The 23183-nt window shown below is 49.7% G+C and overlaps 1 protein-coding gene across 1 annotated transcript in view; it reads left to right on the forward strand.

The window, feature by feature from the left end:
* The first annotated feature begins 2752 nt into the window (after positions 1 to 2752).
* Positions 2753 to 23183, forward strand: part of KCNK12 (potassium two pore domain channel subfamily K member 12) — a 52861-nt gene continuing 32430 nt past the window's right edge. The window contains exon 1 of the mRNA XM_019655842.1: positions 2753 to 4187. Within this exon, the coding sequence (XP_019511387.1) occupies positions 3797 to 4187 (391 nt within the window). The 5' untranslated portion in view covers positions 2753 to 3796. The remainder of the gene's footprint in view (positions 4188 to 23183) is intronic.

Genomic DNA, 23183 nt, shown 5'->3' on the forward strand with positions numbered 1-23183 from the left:
TTGGCAGCTCGTGGCCTCTAAGCTCAAGGTGCTGTGTTCAATCTTAGTTGTGGGTGGGCGTAGCCACCATCCCATGCAGGGGTTGAACCAGCAGCCTTGTTTGTTAAGAGCGCATGCTCTATCCACTGAACCATCTGGGCGGCAGCTCAGCTCAAGGTGCTGAGTTAGTCTTAGTTGTGGGGGGCATAGCGCACCATCGAACATACAATCTTGTTGTTACACCAGCTGAGCCATCCTGCCACCTGTTGGCAGTTCAGCGATAGCTCAGCTCGGGCACAGCATCATTGGCTCATGTGGGAATCAAACCAGCAGCCCTGTTTCTCAGAGTTCATGCTCTTAAGCCAAGTCTTAACCAACTGAGCAACTCGGCCAGTCCAAGTGTCTTGTCTGAAGTTCTTAAGAGCATAGCAGAATCAAATGATCTTCAAGTTGGAATGAAGGCATCAAAGTAATTGAGTCAAAATATCCTATAAAGGAAAATATCCTATAAAGGAAAATAATAATAAAAATTATTATTACTGAATAAAAGGTCTAACGTGAGTTGAGCTATACATTTGAAAACCTAGAGAGGAGGAGAAAGATGGCACTAAATCTTAACAGCTTTGGGGGAGCCATTGGAGACTGTGGTCTAGGGACATGAGTCATATAATCAGATCAATTGGGCATGATTACAACAATGACTGAAAGGTGCAGGCAGGGTGGACCTAAGTGGGGATACACCTGAGATAGCAAGCCCCATCCTTAGGAAACTGTAGTAGCAATTCAGGGCTGAGGTAAAGTCTTTGAGGATAGCCAGCTAGAAGTCAGTGACTTAAATGTTGATTCAGTGGGCGAAATTGGCATTCATCATGGGGCTAGTTCCCCAAAGAACCTGTGCCCAGTGCAGGGAACTCATCATTTTGCTATTATATAAATTGATTAGGTCATTCAGAGTGGAGATTGATGCCAGGGGTTCACTGCTAATCAAGCTAGAATAACAAGCTGGAAGACAAGGTAGGCCCTCTGCCAACTGGGCAAGGAGCTGGTCCAGAGGCATGGAACACTGCAGTGAAGCACTCTGTCCCTGCCCCGGAAGTCTGAGCAAAGAAAGCCACCGAGAGGTCTGTCAATGCCCTTCAGCTGCATCTGGAGACTCCAGAGCCAACTCCTGGAACAACACTTCTCAGGGCTTCTGTCGGAGCTGACCACCCAAGTGGAATCCAGCCCCAGAGGTCCATGGTTGGACAATTCTCCCTGCCTGCAGGAGCTTGTAGAGATGGGGTATTGTAGGGATGGGGGACAGACTGGGGTGATACCAGTAAAGAGCCCAGAGTAGGCAAAGTCTTGGAGAGAGAGAGAGAAAGCAGTTGAAGGGCATTTTGCCAATAGTAACAATAGTCTGCAATGGTAATAATTTGTGTCTGTATAAGGCTCCCAACAAGTTCTGGAAAAAAAGGAGGACGGGGCTCCCCTTTCTCCTGGATGAAATGTTCTTACACACACACACAAAGATTCTCCTGCCTCTTTCTTAAAAGATCACTGCAAAACTCACCACATGCTACTCAGTGCCAAGAAGCCGAGTTCTAACTGTGGTGGTGGTGAAGTCTTTCCCCATCTGTCCCCTCCCATCTACAAACTGGAGAAGCATTTCCAGGATGATTCAAGACTCCAGTGTACCTTGGTTTGGGAAAATCATTGTCCCAAGTCAGATGCCTTTCAGCTTTCCAACAGCTCTCCGTGCCCCTCCCCCACACCCAGTCTCCACCTAGGGCATGTGGTCAGAGGCCACTGGTTTCCAGGCCACCAAATACTCAGTGAGTGGTGGAGGCTCATTCAGGGACCACTTTGAGCACCCTGACCCTTAGGGGACTGACGCTGCTGCCACCACTTTGGGTCAACCTTAGTTTTAGTGTTTTCTATGGTGGAAGGCAGACAGCCAGGTATTTAGGGTGGAGGGCCAGGTCTGCATTTTGCCACAGTTCACCCACCTGGAGTACCTAAGCACAGTCACATTATCTTTTATTTTCTGTCATCTATGGCAACTCATCATCATCAGGGTCCCCCTCTCTTGTGGAAGGGGAACGGACAGAGAGAAAGGGCTAGCTGTCCAAAGAGGTCGGTTTTCCTCCTGTACCAAGGGCGTTCCTCATTACAGAACTTTGTGGCCCAGGCTAAGCCGGCCTGCGACCCACTGGCAGAGAAGGTCCCGCGACAGCGCAGAGCATCCTTGGTGTTTACCTGTCGCGGAAGGGCAGAGGGGGTGACAATTGCCCCCAGCGCTCAAGAGCACCCTACCTTCCCCACGGCCAGCCTGGGTGGAGGAGAGTCAGCTAGTGAGCTCCCCCTACATCTCCTCTACCCACCCTGCCGCAGCCAGGTTCTTATCCAGGCTCCCCAACCCTAGGCTGGAGATGTCAGGGAGCTAGAGTGGCCAGAGAAGATCCAAGCAGAAGATGGATCTAAACGCTTCCTCCTCTGGTGGTACCTTGGTCCCTTACTTGCTCTTGACTCAGCTCCTGTCTCCATTCTGCAGCATCCCTGCCCTGTCAGAACGCTGCTTCAGCGACCCCACCTGCCTCTGACTGGGGAGACACACATCACATAGAAAGGGAAACAGCGTTTGGGGAGCATAGCGCAGCAGGGTGACCGGCCTCGCCCAGCGCCGCGGGCTTCCGCAGCCCTAGAGCCTCCCGCCCCGCGGCTGCGGCACAGATGCGCTGTCCGCGGTGCTGACGCTGTCCGCCTGAGCCGAGTGACCCCACCCCCACTTCTTTCCAAGCGGGATCATTTTCCCAAAGGAACCCTCTGAGACCTGGCGCTGCGGATGGATCCAGGAAGAAGCGAGCAAGAGGGAACTTAAACTTCAGACTAGAGCCAGAGAAACCCCGTGTCGGTGGACTCGTGTCGTGCAGCCCCCAGCCCCTGCGACCGCAGGGCACCGTCAAGTTGAGCAAAGTTTGGCGGCAGCTTGCAGATAAGGGAGAGATTCTGGAGCTGAAGCGCAGGGAGCGGCCGAACGGGGTTCCCCAGCGGGGTGGTAGCCAGCACCGCAATCCGGACACCTGCTTCGGTGCCCCGCATTAGCGCCGCCAGAACGACCCGGAGGAGTCGCAGCAGTCCAACTCCCCACTTCTTCCCTCCCTTCCTTACACCCCCCCACCCCAACACCCCGCCCCGGGCGCCAGTGACTCCGCCTCCCCGTGCCGGGCGGCTCTCCGGCTAGAGATGGAAAGGGAGCGCTTCCCCTGACTCTGCTGGGTTCTGAGGCTCCGAAGCCGACGCCGCTAACTCAGGCCCCGGGGCAGGAGCTGGACTGCCTGTGCAGCCGGAGCCCGGGAGCCGCCGAGCCGGGAGCGCCTCATGGGACGCCCCCGGAACCTCTCTTTGTGCTTTGCTGCCGCGTCCCAGTCCTAGGCGCCCGGGCTCCACAGCCCGCCCCGCCCGCAGCCCGCGGCCTGTCTGGAGAGGAGTATGAGGCCCGCGGCCCCGCGGACGCCGGCCACAGGGAGGCAGGGGCCTAGCATCAGACCCCCGCGCCCGAGGGCGGCGGGTGAGGAGACGCGGGAGCCCGCGAGGCGTCGGGGCGGGGAGAGGAGCGCCTCAGCCCGGGCGCTGGAAGGGCCGCGGGACCCGTGTGCGGCCTGAGCGCCGAGGAGGAGGCGGAGGCGCCCGGCCGTCCGGGCTCTGGGGAGGCGGTGAGGGGCTCCGCGGCGCCCCCTGACCACTGGCCACCATCCTCACGCTTCTGCTCCCGTGGGGGGGATGTCGCGGCCCGGGCCACGAGCGCCGCCCCGGCCCCGGGGCTGAGCTCCGGACCATGTCCTCCCGCAGCCCTCGGCCCCCGCCCCGCCGCTGCCGCCGCCGCCTGCCGCGCCCCTCCTGCTGCTGCTGCTGCTGTCGCCGCTCGCACCTCAACGAGGACACGGGCCGCTTCGTGCTGCTGGCGGCGCTCATCGGCCTCTACCTGGTGGCGGGCGCCACCGTCTTCTCCGCGCTGGAGAGCCCGGGCGAGGCGGAGGCGCGGGCGCGCTGGGGCGCCACGCTGCGCAACTTCAGCGCGGCGCACGGCGTAGCCGAGCCGGAGCTGCGCGCCTTCCTCCGGCACTACGAGGCCGCGCTGGCGGCCGGCGTCCGGGCCGACGCGCTGCGCCCGCGCTGGGACTTCCCTGGCGCCTTCTACTTCGTGGGCACCGTGGTATCAACCATAGGTGAGCGGCGCGCCCCGCGCGCGTTTCCTCTCCGCGCCTTTCACCTGCCCTGCCACCCTTTCTGCTGCTTGGCGCCTGGGTCCGCGTCCCTTGGCGCCCCCTTCTCTTCTAATGCCCCATTGCCTACTTTAGTCTCACCCTCACCTCTCCGCCCGTCCCCCTCCCCCTGCCCTTCTCTCTCTTAACTGGATTTCGACGCGGAAGGTGGCGTGAAAGGCCCATCCCTGGCGCTCACCCAGCGGTGACTCGCCTGGCTGTGCGACCAAATGGGGAGAACCCTCATGCAGGCACTGGGCAGACCCGGGGGTCGCCCGCGCTCCAGCACTTGTCAGCTCCGAACCTCTGCGCGCCTTAGTTTTCTCGCCTTGTGAGCACATGTGCCAAAGGCCTGCTGCTGCTTTCCTATTGCTCACACCCCTTGGGTCTCCGTTTCCTCATACAAATGATTTGGAAAGCCCCTTCCCTCTTCACCTCCACCCACAGCATTTGCATCTCCCCTTCTCTCTCTTTCTCGCTCTCCCAATCCCCCCACCCCCCTTTTTCCATGCGTTCTCCCCTCAGAAACCTCTAGCCCTTTTCCCCAGGGAAGTACGACCACTTCCCCCAAAATCTCTTTCCGGGATCTCCTGTCCACACGCTTTTCCTAAGGTCTACACCGCCCCGCCCCCTCGAAGAAAAGCTCGTGAGACTTGGAGGCCAGGACTTCCGCCACTCTTGTTTTGGAACCCCCCCCACCCCCGCCCCCCGCCTTGGTTTTCTACCCCCTTTTCCTCGCTCCCTCCCATATTCGCCTTCAATTTCTGGACCTCTCGTCTTTGTTACCTTACCGTTCTTTCCAACCAAGAGTAGCACCAAGGGGTAGCTGGGGTGGGGGGTAGGGTGAGGGGAAGGTAGTTTCACTATTCTCTCCATCATCCCTTCTTCCTATTTTTTGGCATAAACAGTTCATGGCTTCACAACCTCAAAAATGCTTTGTAAATACTCCCTGAAGCCTTCCCCCCCACACACACACCTTCTCCCACTTTCACCCCTCCTCAGAGCTTCTTCTGTAGAGACCTTGGAGCCACCACTGCTCCACATTCCACAGCCACATCTACCCTCTCTTCTTGTCCTCTCACCTACTTTCCCCATCCCCTCCTCTTTCCCTGGGTTCTGGGTGTCACATGAAACAGACCTTCCCAGTTACTGTACAGTGTATAATAAACACAAGACTTTCACTTTGGCAAGATTTTATGTGTGTCCCATCCACTCCTGCTTGGAGTCCCAGGGTAGGAGAAGGCACTTGGCTGGTGGGACCTCTAGTCACCCCAAGGCACTGTGTCCTGGTGGTAGTTTTGGAGGAAGGCGCGGGATTCACTGGGCTGAGAAGTGAGGGATTTCATAGACACAACTTCTCTTGGGTGGGTTCTTGGCAGGCTTGATATGCCAGCTTAGAGGCAGGAGCATGAACTAACTGACCAGCGGAAGCCATCACTGATGGCTGCTGGGAGGCAGAAAGACTGCATCCCTGTGCAGCATATGAGCAGCTAGAGATGTCTCTATGAGTGTATATGTATAGTCTACTAAAGAGCTTCCTTGCCTTCAGTGATTTTTCATGTGTCATGCTTTATCTGATTACTTTAAATAAAAAAGGCAAATATGGCCCAATTCTAAAACACACACAAATTGGATAAAAATACCTTTTAAAAGCTATATCATGTTGTTATGGTGATTGAAGATATAAAATGACCCCTTCAAAAAATCCCCCTTTAAGGGCTGCATCAAGTTGCTATAGCAACCAGAGTATTTTTTTTTAAAGTGCTTTAAAAGTACTAAGGATGCTTAGTCCTGGAAGATGACATCATGTGTTCATAGCTCATTATTGATTTGTACTCTTCCTCTTGTAAACACCCTTTTGCTCTCTTCCACCTAGAGGCACACCTGTGCACATATTGGGCAGCCACAGCATTTCTCTCCCAATGACATGCTCTGGCTTTGGGTTCCTGGAACCCAAAGACTAAAGGGAAAGCAGTGTCCTCTTCCCCTACGGGCTGTGCGTTTATCCAGATGGAGCCCCATTCCAGTGACCTATGGTCTCTTTGTCTCTCTGATGAACTTCCATCAGTTTCTTCATTCACTGCCCAGGCACAGCTTCTAAAGCTTCCCTCAGCTCTTTGCACAAAATCAAGTCAGTGTGTTGGCAAATTATTCCAAGCTTCAGCCTTTAATCTACTGGCAGGAATGACTGTTCTTTAGTCAAGTGGAAAGGAACTATGTTCTTTTTCTTGATTTGTGTTTTTTTGGATGTAGGAAAGCGGTATAGGAGGGCTGGAGATTGTGGCTGTTACCAATGACCCAGCACATTGTTTCCAAAATCTGCTACAGGAAAACGTTCATCTCTTAGGGAGCTGCACTCAAGAGACCAGAACTAGCCTGTGGACAGCTCAGCATTGAACAGCCTTTTGCAGAGGTATCAAGATAGTAGCACAAGTGCAGGGTCTGTCAGTTATCCACTGGCTGTCGTGGCCTGGGGTAGTGGTTCAAATTGGTCAGATAAGTTCTGCTGAATTCCAAAATAGCACGGTTGTCGTTTCAGCCTTGTCTTGCAAAATGTACTTGGATGAGATTTAAGTAAAGACCTACTTATGTCACTTTCCCTTCTGCTTATATAGTGCCTTCCCCTTAAATGCCCTGAGTCTTCAGAGACAATTATCATTATTACTGGGTTCAGCTTTTATGGATTCAGCAGCTCAGGGAGCCAAAGAGTCCAAAATGGGCAGTCAGGACTCTCTATCTGCTACCTTATCCAGTGAAGAGGGAAATTAGCATGCACTCAGTTTTATTTGATCAGTAAATGTCAGTGTGAATGGTCCATGCAACAGTGTGGACATTTTTCTGTGTGTGTACTGTGTAGACCCAGCTAAGTGATTTATCTAGAGTTTAGTATAGAAACCCTTCCTTCATTCATTCCACAAATATGATATATTGTGCATTTCAGGTCTGGTGCTATATTTTGAAAAGTTAAAGTTTATTGTACAAGACGAAGGTTAAAGCATATTCCAGTATGGGCCGTTGGTGGCATATCTTGGCTATCCCTACTAAAGATGATTAGAACAAGGAGGGAACCTTTGGTCCAATCCCATGTGGCGCAGTGTTAAGAGACTTATTTCAACGCACAGTTAATTATGTGTTTAGCTGGGTGTAGAATCCAAGTTAGGTAATGTTTGTTCTACAGATTTCATGCATATAATAGCATGAAAGGCACATTCTTATTTGAGACTGAAGTGTTTAATAATGGATGTGTGTGTGTGTGTGTGTGTGTGTGTGTGTGTGTGTGTGAGAGAGAGAGAGAGAGAGAGAGAGAGAGAGAAGAGGGGAGGGGAGGGGAGATATTATATTAGGGCAGGGCTGAGCAGAAAGACTGATCTGTTGATCAGGCCAACAACTGATTTAAGTCCAGAGAAAACCTGAAGGAACAGTCTTATCTTAGAGGTTATATTAACTAAAAGCATCTGGCAGGTCATAGACATCTGGAAAAGCAAGATCCAACCAAAGCAGGTCAGAGGCAAGAATGCTAACAAGTGGGAGACATTCTGGTCAACTCTGGTCCAAGGACAGAAGCCACTTGCTTTCATTCAGCCTTCTTTTGCATGTGTGTGTGTAGGGGGTGGGGAGAAAGGACAGGAATGGGCCTTCAGCTAGAGGGAGACGTAGAAGAAAAGTTCAGGTGTGTCTGTACTGAGGGTGAGGTGGAACATCATGATGAGATGCAATATTTGCCCTGACATTTGGCTTGAACAGGGTCCCATATCTAGAGCTAGGTAGTTTGCAACTGTGTAGACACACATATGTGTCCACATAGTGCAGACCCAGTGAGAAAATTGCCAGTGATTGTTCAGCAGTAGCTAAGGCTGTATAGAAAGTCAACCTGAATAGCTCAAGCAAAATAAAAATCCACCTTGTGGTCTAAATTATTCATATTGATTGCTCACACCGAACTAAAATCCTGAGTAATTATTATTTCTCCCACTTATGCTATGTGACATATCCCCAAGGGGTTGAAATCAAGTTTATTTTCCTGTGAATGTATTCATTTATTTATCTCTCCATTTAACAAAATCCAAGACAAGCATAACTCATCATATATGCACGTGTGGCCATTGGGCATGTCGTTATCTACATCCCCGTGAACTCCTAAAAATAAAAATTGCAGCTAGTGGTCTTTTAGTACTAAGCAATATTCTTCGAGGCAATGCTCTAGCTCAAAGATATTTAAGCAATCCGAAGAGTATTAATCTATCATTTGATATCCTGAAGGATGTTTTACTGGTTTACTTTGAAAAGATTAAAAGGAAACTCTCCACTGGGGTTTTAATTATGCAACTGCTGTCAGATTTACACGTAGGGAAGAACATATTTGAGAGTCTTTCTCAAATGGCACTTGATATAAACAGAAATATTTTTTGCTTCCTTTTATTAGGTTTTCTGGCAGCATATTTCAGCTATACAGCTAAAACCATGCCGCTGTAGATGGGATGGTGTAGGTATAAGAGTTGTCACTTTTGGCACTGCATAATTTAGCTTGCTACTTTCAGATTTAAGCACACTTAATTATTCAACTGCGAGATTAGTAACAAGTCCTAACTTTTTTCCTCTTTTTCAATGTGGGTTTAATTTTTTTTTCTTCAAAGGAAACATTATAAGACCGAAATGTCACTACCACATTTACATTGGGACTTTCTTTTTAACGTGTGTGTAATGCAGCTGGAGGTGGATCCGATACCATGAGTGAAATATATTACCCAGGAGAAGAGCACCTTTCCTCACTTATTTCCCTCATCAGCTATTTTGATTGAAAGATGATGCTATGACAACTTTGAAGAACGTTTTGGGGAAAGAATACAGCATTAGATTTGAAGCTTTAGATGAAGAGCAGGAAATGCATTGTCAATCACTGCTCCATCCTCAGCCCCCAGCACTGGACCCAGCACATAGTAAACACTCAATAATTATTTACCCAATGAGTAAGACAACAAGTCACTCGTGATCCACCTGCCCTCACCCAGCTCTTCATTTCTGCAGGTTCCCCTGCAGTTCTTTGTCATACCTTTTATAGGGAAAAGGAAGGAAACTAACTGCTCTGTGCCAAGCTGCTTCCCTTTTGTTAAAATTTCATCATCAATGTGTCCATGTTTCCACATAACCTTCATATACTAAATTTAGTGGGTGCATAATGCGCATCTCATTTTGGTGGATGTTCTATAATTTACTGCCCCTATTGCCAAGTCGCTGGGTGATTCCCTGTTGGGGGCTATTTTGAGTAATGCCACAGTGTTCATCTCTATGCAGATAGCCTTTTCTTTCTGTAATATCTTCTTGGGTTGAATTCCTAGCAGTGAAATTGCTGAGTCAATGGATACTGCTGTCTTCATAACTCTTGTGGCCGGCCCCTTTGGAGTGAGGGACTGCCTGGTCTCTACAACTTGAGCCTACACCTCTACAAAGGCTAGCAGAGTTGGACAGTTGCCCAGCTAATTGTTCCATGGAAACAGGCTACAGATCCACTCGCTTCTCTCCAGAACTGTACTCAGTCCCAGGGACTGAGCTGCCCCTTCCCACACCCCACCTCCAATAAGGCTGTGGCCTCAGGGCCTTCAGTCGCCCTTGCTTTAATGAAAACGCTACTTCCTTTGGGAAGTTTTGGGGTAAGTGGAGAAGGGCAGGAAGGAGCAACAGGCTGAAGCAGCTTCCAGACAGTCAATGTCTGAGAGAGAAGGGTAGTACCTGGACCCTTTCCCTGTCCCTGTGCTCTGGGGACAGTCTGCCCCCACTCCTGGGCCAAGCCAGCCGGAGAGCGTTTTCCCCCCTCTGTCCTGACTGTGCCCAGGGGCCCTAGCCTGGAGTAGCCCAGAATTGTACCACATGGAGCAAAGATCTGCCCCTAGAATATTCTAGCTGGATAGCACCATAGAAATCCTCCAGAACTGTCCCCAAGCATTTAGACCATTTTGTCAACAAAAGCCAACACACAGCCCATTTAGAAAACAGACGGGAGCAGAGCTGCTCTAACTATAGGGCTGGGGGCCAGAGCCCTGCCCATTGGGCCTCCCCTGGGATGCCATGTACTCCCCAAAAGCCTTCTCTGAGGAGCCCTAGAGATCCTCCAAAACTAACCTGAAGAAGCTAACTTAGCCTTGTTCCTCATTTTTCCCAAGGTTCAGAGACAGGGGAGAGAGTGCCCAAAGTTACACAGCAAGTCAGAGGGGCATTTGCTGAGACCTGGAGCTCACCTGTATGGATTCTGAGGTCCTCGACCTCAAGGCTTGAGCTCTTGCCTTGTCCTGGAAGAGTTTCCTGAACACTGATGAGGGTCTCTCTCTCCCCTGCCCCCGAAATGATGGGACAAGTACAGAACCAGCTCCTCCAGCCATGGTTCTTCTGAGCAGGTCCCAGGCTTCCCAGCAGGGGTGAGTGCTAAGCCATACATCCAGGAGAAGGGGAAGCGTGTGAAGAGAGGAGGTAGGGCTTCTGAGGAGCAACAAAGTAAGCCCAGTGCCTTGGCGTGTCCTCCAGGGAAAAGCTCCTGCTCGATGTGAAGGTGTAGCGGAGCCTCAGGTCCATGTTTGAAGGTGGAATTCAGGCCCCCCCACCCCACCCCAACCCCATCACCTGCAGTGGGACTCTCCCTGCCCTTGCACGGCTGCCTCAGATTCAGAGGAACTGGGAGTCAGAGCAAAAGGCCATTGTGTTCCTGTGGTCACCCCCCGCCCTGGGTCTCCCTCAGTCTCCTGATCCTCCCTTTGCTTCTGCCCAGCTCCACTGACTTTCCCAGGATCTAGCGCTGGGACAGGGGCTGCCAGCCAGCAAACCATGTGTGGGCCTGAGGCGGGCACGCTGGGCAGTCTTGGCCTCTGACCTCACCTGAGGCAGTGGCAGGATTTTTTTTTTTTAAAGATTTTTATTGGGGAATTGGGAGGAAGGGAACAGTGCTGGAGAATTGGGGGAAGGGGAACAGACAAGTTGCTGTCGTTTTGTTCTTCAGTCTAGTTGTGGAGGACGTTGCTTCACTGGCCCAAGTTGGCACCATCATTGCGCTCTTCCCGGGCGAGGCAGATCAGTCGCCGGCTTCTGGACGGCCGCTCATGCTGGCTGCTGGCTACATGCGGTAGCCCATGGCAACTCACTGCCACAGGGGCCGTCACTGGCGACTCACGGCAGCCCAGCTCCAGGTCGAGCTGTTGTTCAGCATCTTAGCTGTGGAGGGCAGTGTCACTGGCCCTCATATGTGGGATCTGAACCGGGGCCCTCTGGCGTCCCAAGCCAGCTCTTAACCATCGTGCCACTCGGCCGGCCCAGTGGCAGGATTTTTATGCAGGGAAGATTGGGGAGGCAGAGGGTCTTACGGATATGAGGTCATAGGACCTTCCATGGGATGGAGAAAGGCCTTTTCACAGTACATGGGAGATGCTGGGAGAGAGGAGGGAGAACCAAAGGCCATCAGCCCTCACCCCAAGCCAGCTCTCGGTTGCCACCACTGCTGTCAAGCTCTGGCCCAGAAGTTCTATCCTAAAACCTGCCTTCCCCTAGCCAATCACCAGGTCTAGCTCTTCCTCAGGAGAATCTAGGCCTCCCATGCCAGCTGCAGGTGTCTTTGGTGGAGGATGTCTCTGGACCCAGTCTGTGAGTGTTGCCTCCTCCCTGAGCTTGAGTTCCAGTCCCAACTCTGCCGCTTACGAGCTGTGTGCTCCTGGTGAGTGGATGTACCTCTCCTCACCCTGGTTTCCTCTGCAAAGTGAGGATAACAATGGTTCCTGCCGCATGGGCTAACTTTAAGGATTGAGTGAGCTAATCCACGTACTGGGCCTGGTAAGCCCTGGGGCAGCGTTACCTGCCCAGAGCTGGGCTAGCCCCGTGGCGAGCCCTGCCCTGCCTCACAGCACAGGAGGGAAACCGAGGCACTGCTCATCCCCTGCAGTTCACCCAGCCACACCACTCTGTGCACAGCCCCTGGGTCTCAGCCCCCCCCACACACACCCTGCAGTGTGGCACCTGGAGCGCTCTCATTGGCCACTGTCTCTGGGGTGTTTTCCTGTCCTACACTGTTACATAACTGGCCTGGGAGGGTACTTTTTAAGATGCATTTTCTTTGGTTCCTCAACTAGAATGTTTTAATAATTCCTCACATACATATGTGTTCTCCGTAATCTTTTTTCTTTTTTAATTGGGGAACAGCCATGGTCATTGGTTACACATTGCTTTCATGCTGCAATAGCATAGTTGACTCTTTTAAGGAAGGTGCAGCTCACAGTGGCCCATGCGGGGATTGAACCAGCAACCTTGGTGCTATCAGCACCACACTCTAACCAACTGAGCTAACTGGTCACCCCCTGTAATCTTTTTAAAGAACATATTTGGCAAATAATTGAACAAGTGATTGAGTGGAGGGTTAAATCAGTGTGCTTTGTTTCTCCCAGAACAGAGGCCTGGGAGGCCACCCCTGCCCACCACCTTGGCTTCCAGGTGGGCTCGGGCCTATTGGCCATGCTTGGACTTAGGGAGAGGTCATGGAGCTGAGACCAGCAGTGAGGGCAGAGGTGGCTGAGGCCAGGCCCCACCACACGCCTCGGGTGGATCTGATGTCAGGACTGCATTGGTCTCTGGAGGGTGGCTGGGGCAATTGGTCCCATTGTGGTGGGAGCCAGGGTGCTGCTGCAGGCCCCCAGGCCCAGCCATCACCCCTCACCTTTCCCCCTGGGGCTACCACAGCTCCCCTGATGAGTGGAGAAAGCATTCTCCATCAGACGCCTCCTGGAGCAGGACTTGGGAGGCTGCAGGCACTGCCAGAGTCTCCTCTCGCCAGACTCCACCACGCTAGCAGCAGGGCCCTTGTTTTGGGGAGCAGGAGGGATGATTGAGGCATCATTGGTTTCATTGTCTGCCCACATACACGTGCATCCTGCTTGCCAGTTTACTGCGCTTTCACCCATGTTAACTTCGAACCTTCCCCAAACCCTGCAACAGCAATGAGGATGCTATTATCCTATTTCCCAGATGAAGAGATAGACTCAGAGAGGTTAAGCAACTTGCTTGGGGTCACACAACAAGCGAGTCAATGGCAGGATAGAGGACTCAGGGCTCCTGACTGCCCGGCATCCTCTTTGCTGCCCCTGAGCATTGCCTCAGAGGGGGCAGAATCACAGCTCAGTCAGGTCTGTTGGGTGGTAGGGGTGGCAGAGGAGAATATGAGGATGTGAAAGAAAGGCTCGAGCACAGTCTTGGGACCTGGATTTGGCTGTGTTGGGCTCCTTGCAGCCCCAGTGGCTATACTGAACCGAGGGCTGCCTGCTTTCCATCCTTCATATCCGTGCACCTCTCTGCAAGGGAGGCTGCCAGACAGATGAGAGGGTAGATGAGCATGGTGCTTTGTACAGAGCTCACTAGAGCTCTGGGGCCTGTGTTGAAGGGAGCTTTGAAGGCCCGCTGCACCAAGCACCTGCCCAAAGAGGGGACCCAGCCCTCGGGGCCCTCAGCTTTGCACTTGGAATAGAAGCAGTGGACATGGGGAGGTGGGGACAGAAAACCAAATAACCAGAAGGTGTGCACTTGAGCACACCAGCCAGGAAAGTCTGAGGACACAGCCAGCTCAGGACTGGGCCTTCTGAGGGCCAGCTGGTTTGTGAGCGACTCTGCCCAAGGTCATGTCCTGGAGGCAAACCTGCCCAGATGTGAGGGAAATGATGAAACCAAGAGCCTGCCAGGGCACCACCCTCTCTAGCCACCCTTAACTCCTGGCCATCCCCTTCTCTACCCTCCTCCACCCCTCACACTCTCCTCCACAGCCCCAACCACTAAACTCCAGGCATTTTAAGCCTCTGGGCCATTGCTCGTGCTGTTCTCTCCACCTGGAGTGCCCTTCCCTTTCTCTTCATTTTTTCCTGAGTAAACTTGGTCTTCAAGGCCCAGCTCAAATGGAGCCTCTAGAGCGAGACCTTCTATGAAGTCCCTCTTACTGCCCCCAGAGTTGTGGTAATTATCTGTTTCTATGCCAGGTTTCTTGGCAATAATGCAAGCCTCTGTTCAGTGAGGTAAGGTATGTCAGAAGCTGGCACAGGACCCAGTGAATAGTAGGGTGTCAGAAATTCATTTCCTTTCCTCTTCCAGGTCAGGAGCTATGTCTCAGTAGTGCCTGTCACTGCCACATTAATAACAAGAATAGCCATAATGGCACTAGCAATGCACTGAGTAACTACTGTGAAATGGGCACTGTGTTTGGAGATGGAGATAATTAAAGCAAAGTGGTAGTTTGTGTAAATCGTGGAGCATAATGCTTGGCACAAAGTGGGTGATTAATCAACATATGTTGAATGAATGGAATAAATAAATGAATGTGAGTAACTGAAAATTTTGGACTGCTGGAAATAATTTTAAAAAAGAATGGAGAAGGCTGGGCCCAGGTTGGTCTCCAGGAACCTCCCAGTGCCTTGCTCTCCCTCCCAGCCCCTGGAGCCAGAGGGTTGGGCTGTGCGCTGGCCCCTCTGCTGGACCATTGGGTTAATGATCTCTCCGCGGCTGGTAGGTGTGCAGCAGGCAGCCAGCTCATCCTGGCTGGGGCTCCCCTGGCTGACAGTGCTGTCTCCGTGGCTCTCTGAGTCAGCTGGGGCCTTGTTCTACCCTGCCCGGGGCCTAGCAGAATCCTTGGAGTGAAACGAAACCAGATGATTCTGAGCTTCAGTCCCTATCGCCCCAGGAGTCGTAGGGAAAATTCAGCTCCTGGTCCCAGCATTCCCACCAACTCCGATTCCCCATCTGGCCCTGGCCTTGGCCAGGGCCGCCAGCCCTAAGGAGGCCCTGCTGAGTTCTACCTCTTAGCCTACTAGTTCCACCTTGTCCCTCACCTGCCCATGGCTCACCCCTTAGAAACCAGATATCGGCTCATTAATTGGACACAACTTTTATTAGTAACTAATCGCAATTTCACAAACCAGGAAAAAACACCTCCACCCATACAACCCAAGCACCATCACAATGCCTCCAAAAATATTTGGGGAGGCTTTTATTGGAATCGGCTATCCCAGCTTTCTGGAAAGTTACAGTTGAGATAAACACAACCCCCAAATACCACTCCGCATGACTTCTCCCCAAACCTTTCCAAATGGCCACGTTCTCATTCCTGGCTGCCAAGTGCTCTGAATTCTGAGCTGCTGACACCAGGACTTGCCAGAAATGCTGCAGGGACAGCCCAGGCTGAGAGGGAAAGGAAAACACAAAACGCTGCCCGTGCTGAGTTTGTTGGCATTTCCTATGGGGGCAGGGTGCATTTTGGAGACCAGGCAGTTTTTGATTATTGGATTCTATTTTTAAATGGAGGGCAAGGAGGGAAAGCGGAGGTGGCAGGTGAGCCGGTTCTGAGGGAGGTCTAGAAGGCCCGGGCAGCAGGCAGGAAAGAGGACCCTGCCTTTGTCAGTGCTGATGTGGAACTGCAGGGCCTGACCCTCCCACCACCCGGGAGCCTGGCTCTCCTGTGCTCCGCTGTATCTCCCAGTGCCTGGCACAGGGCTTGGCATATACGAGGGCCCCAGGAATATCTGTGAAATGAATGGCTGTTTCCCAGATGCTCAGCTCTCCCTAGGCACCAGTTTCAGAAAAAGTAAAATATGAAAATCCCCATTTACAAATCAGATGATGGTTCATCCTGTAAAAGAAAACTTCGGTTTGTGAAGGAAATTCATCCCAGGGTTTTTCTGTAAGTAACCAAGTGCCCAGGTGCGTTTAAAGTGAGATGCAACATACAACCAGTGTGTCAGGAACCCAGCAGCGGCAATCAAGTCCCTTTGGCTGCCCTTGCTACCTTCACACAAGCCTCAAATCCCTAAAGCAGCATAGTCCCTAATGTCAAGGGATTGTGGTCAAATTAGTGAGCAATACACAGCCCAGTGGGCAATTCAGAAGCATGTGTGACAAGAGCTTAAGTAGGTAGAGTGCTGCCCTGTGCTGACTGGAGTAGGTCAGGCCAGCTGAAGCCTGGATTATATGCCTAATGTACAGCAAGTGTCTTACAAAGCTCTTTGATATGGATTGGTACATGGGGCAGGTGGATTGTTCCACCAGGCATGTGAGTATCCTTCACATCTCCATTTTAAGAATGAAGAAAACTGCATCACCAAGAAACAACTGCACTGTGACATAGCCGTTAGGGAGAAGTGCTGAGGGCCTGGGCCTGGGCTTGGTTTCAGCTCTGTCATTGATGATTGGGGTTGCCAGAGGCAGGTGTCCTGTTCATTCACTGAAGAAGTCAGACTCACTGCCTTCCCCTCCATCCCTCTCCAGTCTCCCATGCATAACCCATCCGAGACTCGGGGCTTATGTTTTTTTGCCCATCTCATCTCTAACAATGTTTTCTTCTGTCACACTCCAGGAGGTACTTTGTTCTACCTATGGCCTTGCTATGACCAGTCACTGTACTACCTTCAAAGTTTTTGACTCTAAACATCTCTCCTTCTGACCAGCATCTCCCATCCCTCCCGCTCATCTCCTCGAGTACCCCAGTATAACAATCGTTGGACCACAAGACCTGCAACCTCCTACTCTTATGTTTCCATCATCTTTGGGGCCTCACTTCTTTTAGAACCCACCTTAGATTTACTGTACTCCCTCAGCAAGGACCCTTGACTTCCTTGTCCTTCCCTCCTGTGCTATATATACCCCCGCCCCCATTATGCCACCATCAAAATGCCAACTTTCCACCTATTCCTTACCTGCACCTAAGTAGCTGAATGTGGTTGGAGAAAACCATGCAAAGATGCTGACTGGTCCAACTTTAAATCAGAGGCTCTGGGTACCAGCAGGATGCCCCAACTGGCAGGCTCTCCTACTACCTTCCTACTGTATCCCCCTCTTCCCACCTCCAGCCTCCCGTACCCATCACTCTCTGCTCATACTTCACTGAGAAAATAAAAGTTATCAGACAGGGACTCTCTTATCTTCACACCCCCAAATCCAACTCATCATGTGGAGCTGCTTTCTCTCTTAAGACAGCAGATGACTTGTCCATTTTCAAATGCCTGCTTCACTGGGTCCCATCCCCTCTAACAGTCCCAAAGGACTCTGTTCTTGTCATTACCCACCCTCCATGCATTAATTTGTCCTCCATTAGTATGTAAACATGCTGTATTTTCTTCCCTCTTAATAGACCCCTCCCTTGACCCGTGCATCGCCCTCCAGCTCCCTCCCCATTTCTCTGCTCCCCATTACAGGAAAACTTCTCAAAAGAGTGGTCAGCATCTCCCTCCTCCTTTCCCTTCCCTCCTGGATCCACATCGATCAAGAGTCCACCCCACCTTTCTACTGAGTCTGCTCCTGTAAGGTCCCCAGTGGCCTCATGCACTCTCAGGGTGGTAAGAGTGTCTCTGGTGATTAAGCATTGTTCTCCTTTTTCTGGTACAGTTGAAGGGAGGGGGAACGTCTTCACAGAGGGAAATTTATATCCTACATTTAGGCAGATAGGAGAAGCGTGGACAGCTTGTCTTGTGTCTGCTGTTTCTCCACTAGCTTCAGCTCAAAATAATCCTTATGCCAAAGCCACGTATTTTAGGTTGGCATACCCTGACCCCTTCACAACCATGGCTTTATATCCCATCTATCTACTGATGGCTTCCAGGTGAATAACCCCAGTCTTCCACGCTAAGCTTCAAGACCATAGGTCCAACTGCTTACTCCACATCCCCATGTGGATGTCTAAAATGTGTCAAAACTTTAAAATACCAGAATAGAACTCTTGACTCTTGCCCTATCCCCAGTCTTCTCATCTCAATAAATGGCACCAACATGAGGGACTCTCCTGACTCCTCTTCCTCCCTAACCTTCCATATCTAATCCACCATCAAATCCTGTCAGTTCATTCAGCAGAATACATTCCAGTGTCATCCACTCGTCTCCATGCCCATCTCTACTGGTCTATTCCAACCACTACCATCGTCCGTTGCTGGGGCAACAAAATCATCTCTTAACCAACCCCCAGCTTTCTCTCTACATCTTAACAACCTCTTCTCCACACAGCAGACAAAGAGATCTTTCAAGGTATAAATCAGATCAAGTCCTTCCTTTACTTGAAGCCTTTCAATGACTTCCCATTAAAGAAAACCTGACTCCTCACATGACCTACAAGGCCCTGCATGATATGATCTGCCCCCGCCCCCGCCTCACTGGCACTGCTCTCTTTTTGCTCAACTCACAACAGCCAAACTGGACTTATTAGGCCTCAGGGCATTCGCATTTGCTGTTCATGCTTCTTGGAGCACTGCTCCATGACTCCTAGCAAGGCTGCATTCAAGCCTCAATGCCTAAAGCTAAAAATGTCACCCCTCAAGGAGCCTTCCCTCACCACCCTGACTATAGCAGTGTCCCCCACTCACTTCCAGCCACAATCTTTTGCACTTCCCTGTCTTATTAGAGCATGTACCACTTTCATAAACCATCTGGCTCATGTATGTGTTTGTTTGTTGCCTAATTGGCCACCCCCTGCTCCATGAGAGCAGGGTTCTTGTCTCTCTCATCCAATGTTACATTCCCATTGGCTAACACAGCACCTGGTGTTCGTTGAACAAATGAATAAACTTGCAAAGCTTCAGTTTTAACATCTGTCAAGTGGGGATAACAATATGTAGTGCTTATCTCACATGTTTGTTGGGAGAATTACATGACACAATGAATGTAGGTGCTTAGTCTGGTCCTGGTGTTTCATAAACACTCTAATGTGAGCTAGTGTTTTTATTAATACATAATTTGGTTGAGGTCCCACAGTGAGTGGCAAAGCTGGACCCTGAGCTGAGGCCTCTGACCCCAGATCCTTTGCTCATTCCAGTGTGTGATGCCACCTCTTGGGGTTGCAGGGTAGGTAGGCTTGGGGAACAGAGTGAGCAGGGTCAGGACTAGCCTCCTCAGGCATGTGAGGGAACAATGACAAGTAAAACTGCTTTAGTAGCTTTAGGTCATATTGGAGGGCCCTGAAAGCCAGACAAGAATGTTTCAGCTTGGCTCTTCAGAGTAATAAGGCTTAGCCATTAAATGTTTTTGAGCAGGAGTGTAATGTGATGATTGTTTTAGAAGGGCCGTCTGGCAGATTAATCACTATAGAGTTACACCGTTCAATCAGGCGTCTAGTTAGTCTAAATTGTTGGTCTCTAGACTGCCTGGAAACAACCAGATAATTGTGAAATCCTTTGTTTTGGCTGCTCACCTCAGACATTTAAATCAGCCCACTACCAGCTGTCCCCTCCACTTTACGGGGAGATTACACGCTCTATGGGTGGTAAATCCTTGAGGAGTGCCTACTTAGTTTGTATACTCAGCTCTGAACTGCAGGGTGATTCCAAACTCATTCCAAAGGGTTGCCAATGTGTGTTGTTTCTTCATGAGCTCTAAGTGGCTCCTGATTTTTGATAGTTATAATTTTACTTTATAGCTACCGGCGGACACGCTTCGAACAAAGAGGTAGCAGAATTTGGCATGTTAGATTTAGCAGCTACATATGTAAATCTTTCTCCTAGTGATGTCTGCCTCACAGGGTTATGGGGAGGGCGCTCACATAATAGGCCGAGGGTCCATAAATGTTTGCTCCTTTGTTTATATGGCAACCCAGGGTGCTGAACATTTGTATGCAGAGTGAATTGGGCACAGGAAGGATAGGGACCAGAGATCCTGTGACCTTTGGAAAAGAGCGGGAGAGAAGCTGTGAGGGATGTTTTCAGGAGCCGAATGACAGGATGTAGTGATTGGCACTCAATAGGACTCAACATGACCTGCACTAATCTTGGGTCTTCTTGCTCCCTGTTCCTGCTCCATTTCTTGACATTAAGGCCACACAGGAAGATCCAGGGAAAGGGGCTGTGGGCCTGGGGATCTCTACGATGTGTCCAGAGATTTGTGTGCATGAGGAGGCTGCAGCCATACATGAGGGGAGGAGTGAAGTCAGACTGAGGCTGGAGGAAAGCCCCCCTTTCCCAAAGCTGGGCTCCGCAGGCAGCCCTCCCCTCGCTGCTTGCTTAGGGCAGCCTCCTGTGTCCTGCAGGTGAGAAAGGCACTGGGGGAGGGCAGCAAGAATGCAACAGAGGTTGGTATGTAGCAGTGACCTTAATTCATTGCACCCTTATCCCTAAAATTACCTTCACTTCCAACTATATCCCTGCTTTATTTCTTTTTAAATGTTTTTCCATAAAACTGTTTTTTATATAGTTTTGGCAGAAGGGCACCCTCGCTGCAGACTTGGAGCTGAGTACTGATTAATTCTATCCCAGTTCCTTACCCTGCCCGGCTCCCCAGGGTGAAGAGGGGAAGGAGGTGATTCAGACCCTGCAGAGGAGGCCCAGGCTTCTCTGTATAATATGATCTAATGAGCCAGCATCTGCAAGGCCCTAGCTCTTCTCCCTTGTAATGTATCCAGCTTTCCAACCCCAGCGTGGTGCCACTGCAGGAAAACATGTCATTTAGAACTCCTCTTTGCTCCATTTGAGCAATGCACAGGCCACCAAAATGTTTTTATGCATCAAGGTGTCCAGAACTGGAAAGCTCCAGAAAAACTTGAGGTATGGAGGCTGTGTGTGTGTGTTTCTAATTTCACACACTACATACAGCAGGGAACAAATAGACAAATTCCCTACTGTATGGAGCTAACATTCTAGTTGGGAGAGATGGTCAGTAAACAAACAAACGTCTTATGGTGATAAATGCTACAAAAAAAAAAGAAAAAAGCAAGGTCAGAGAATGGGGAGTGATAGAAATAGGGTGTTTTTTTAATAGGGTGTGCTAAAAGGGTTTCTGATGACATGACCTTTGAGCAAAGATATGGAGTAAAGCAAGAGAGTGAACCATGTGGCTAGCTGGAGGAAGATTATTTCAGCAAGTGCCAAGGTCATTAAGCAGAAGCTTTCATCGTTTGTTAGAGGAGTGGCTAGGAGACCAGTGGGCCTGGAATAGTATTTGGAGAAGGGTCAAGTGGGAGAATGTTAGAATGTGAAGTCAGAACAATAGCCAAGGACTCCATCATGTAGGGTCCATGGCAAGGCATTTGTATTTTACTCTTGAGTGAAATGGGGAGTCACTGGAGGGTTTTGAGAAGAGGCATGAGATGATCTGACTTAAATTTTAAGAATACTCCAGCTACTGTTTACTGTTCAAGAAAAAAACTGTAGGGGAGCAAAGGTAGAAGCATGGAAACAAGTTAGGGGGCTTTTAAAATATTCCAGGTGAGAGATGATGGTGACTTGGACCACAATGTGATGGGCAGAGCCAGGGAGAAGTGATTAGATCTTTCAGAAAAGATATATTCACTGGGTATAGAAATCTAGGTTGAAGTATAGTTGTTTTGTTTTTGTTTTTTGTTTCAGCATTTTAAAGATTGTTTCCCAGTTTGCATGGTTTCTGACAAGAAGTCTATGATTTTTATCTTTGTTTTTATGTAAGTAATGTGCTTTTTCCCTCTGGCTGCTTTTAAGATTTTCAATTCATCCCTGATTTTCAACAATTTGATTTTGATGTGCTTTTGTCTAGTTTTCTTTGTGCTTATTCTAATTCAGGCTTATTGAACTTCTTTAATCTGTGTGTTTATAAATTTTATCAACTTTGGAGAATTTCTGACCATTTTCTTCAAATACTGTTATCCCCACAATCTCTTTTTGGACTTCAATTACACATATGTTAGACCACCTGATATTATCTCACAGGTAACTAAGGCTCTTAGCTTTGCTTTGTTTTTCAGTCTTTTTCTCCTCACTGTGCTTTATTTTGGATAGTTGCTATTGATGTGTGTTAAAGTTCAGTCTTTTTTTCCTGCAGTGTCTAATCTACTGTTAATCCTAACTAGCAAAATTTTCATTTCAGACATTGTCTTTTATTGCTAGAAGTTGCATTTAGTTCTTTTTTATTCTATTTCTCTCCTCATTATATTCTTCTTTTCCTTTATGTCCCTGAGCATATTTAACATATTTATAACAGCTGTTTAAATGTCTTTGTTGTTAATTTCCCTGTCTTTAGAATTTCTGGGTCTGTTTCTGTTGATTGATTTCTTTTTCCTCCTGTTTGTGGATTATTTCTTCCTGCTCCTTTACATGTCTGATCATTTTTTACTAGAGACATTGTGAATTTTATTCTTGATGCTTATGTTGTAGTCCATCAAAAAGGGTTGCACTTTGTCCTGGCAGACAGTTAAGTTACTTATAAATATGTTTGATCTTTTCCAGGTTTGCATTTAAGCGTTTTAAAGACAGATCTAAAGGAGCCTTTTCTCGAGGACTAGTTTAGCCACACTGTTAAGGCATAACCTTTATGGGGCCTCTACTGAATGCCTTGTGTATTTAGTAAAACCTTGGAACCCTGGCAGCTGGGAACTCAGGTGATTTCTGGGTCTGTGAAAGCTCTGGGAATTGTTTGGCTTATATTAATAGCTCTGGCAAATGTTCTTTCCTGGAGGTTGTTTTTAACTTGGTCTTGAGGAGTTTCACCCTGTACCTGCACGGATTGTTATTCAGTGAAAGATTCAAGGGAACTCCTATGCAAATTTCTGGAGCTCTTTCCCGTGGTGGTTTCTTCCTCACTGCCCTGCAAGTACTGCCTTTGTTTTAGCTGCCTTGTCCTCCTTGAACTTCAGTCTCTGTCTCCTCAATTCAGCCAGACTTCTGGGCTCTGTTTGGATTCCCCCCTCACTCTAATGTGGTCTGAAAATTGCCTCTAGGCAGAAAACCAGGGCAATAAAAGGTCTCACCGTGTTTTTTTCCCCTTCTCTCAGGGATCATAATTCCATACTATCTGTTTCCCAGTATCTGAAAATAATTGTTTTGTAGATTTTTTTCCAGTTTCCTAGTTGTTTCTGGTGGGAAAGAAGTGGGATCCAGCTGCTCCCTCGTGGCCTGAAGCAAAAGTCAGTGGTTGGAGTCTGGATATGTTTTGAAGGTAGATTTACTAATAGATCAGATATAGGGTGTGAGAGAAAGAAAAGAGTAAAGAAGGACTCTAAGACTTTGACTT

Source organism: Hipposideros armiger, unplaced genomic scaffold (genome assembly GCF_001890085.2).
Source record: "Hipposideros armiger isolate ML-2016 unplaced genomic scaffold, ASM189008v1 scaffold_248, whole genome shotgun sequence".
Classification (NCBI taxonomy): Eukaryota; Metazoa; Chordata; class Mammalia; order Chiroptera; family Hipposideridae; genus Hipposideros; species Hipposideros armiger.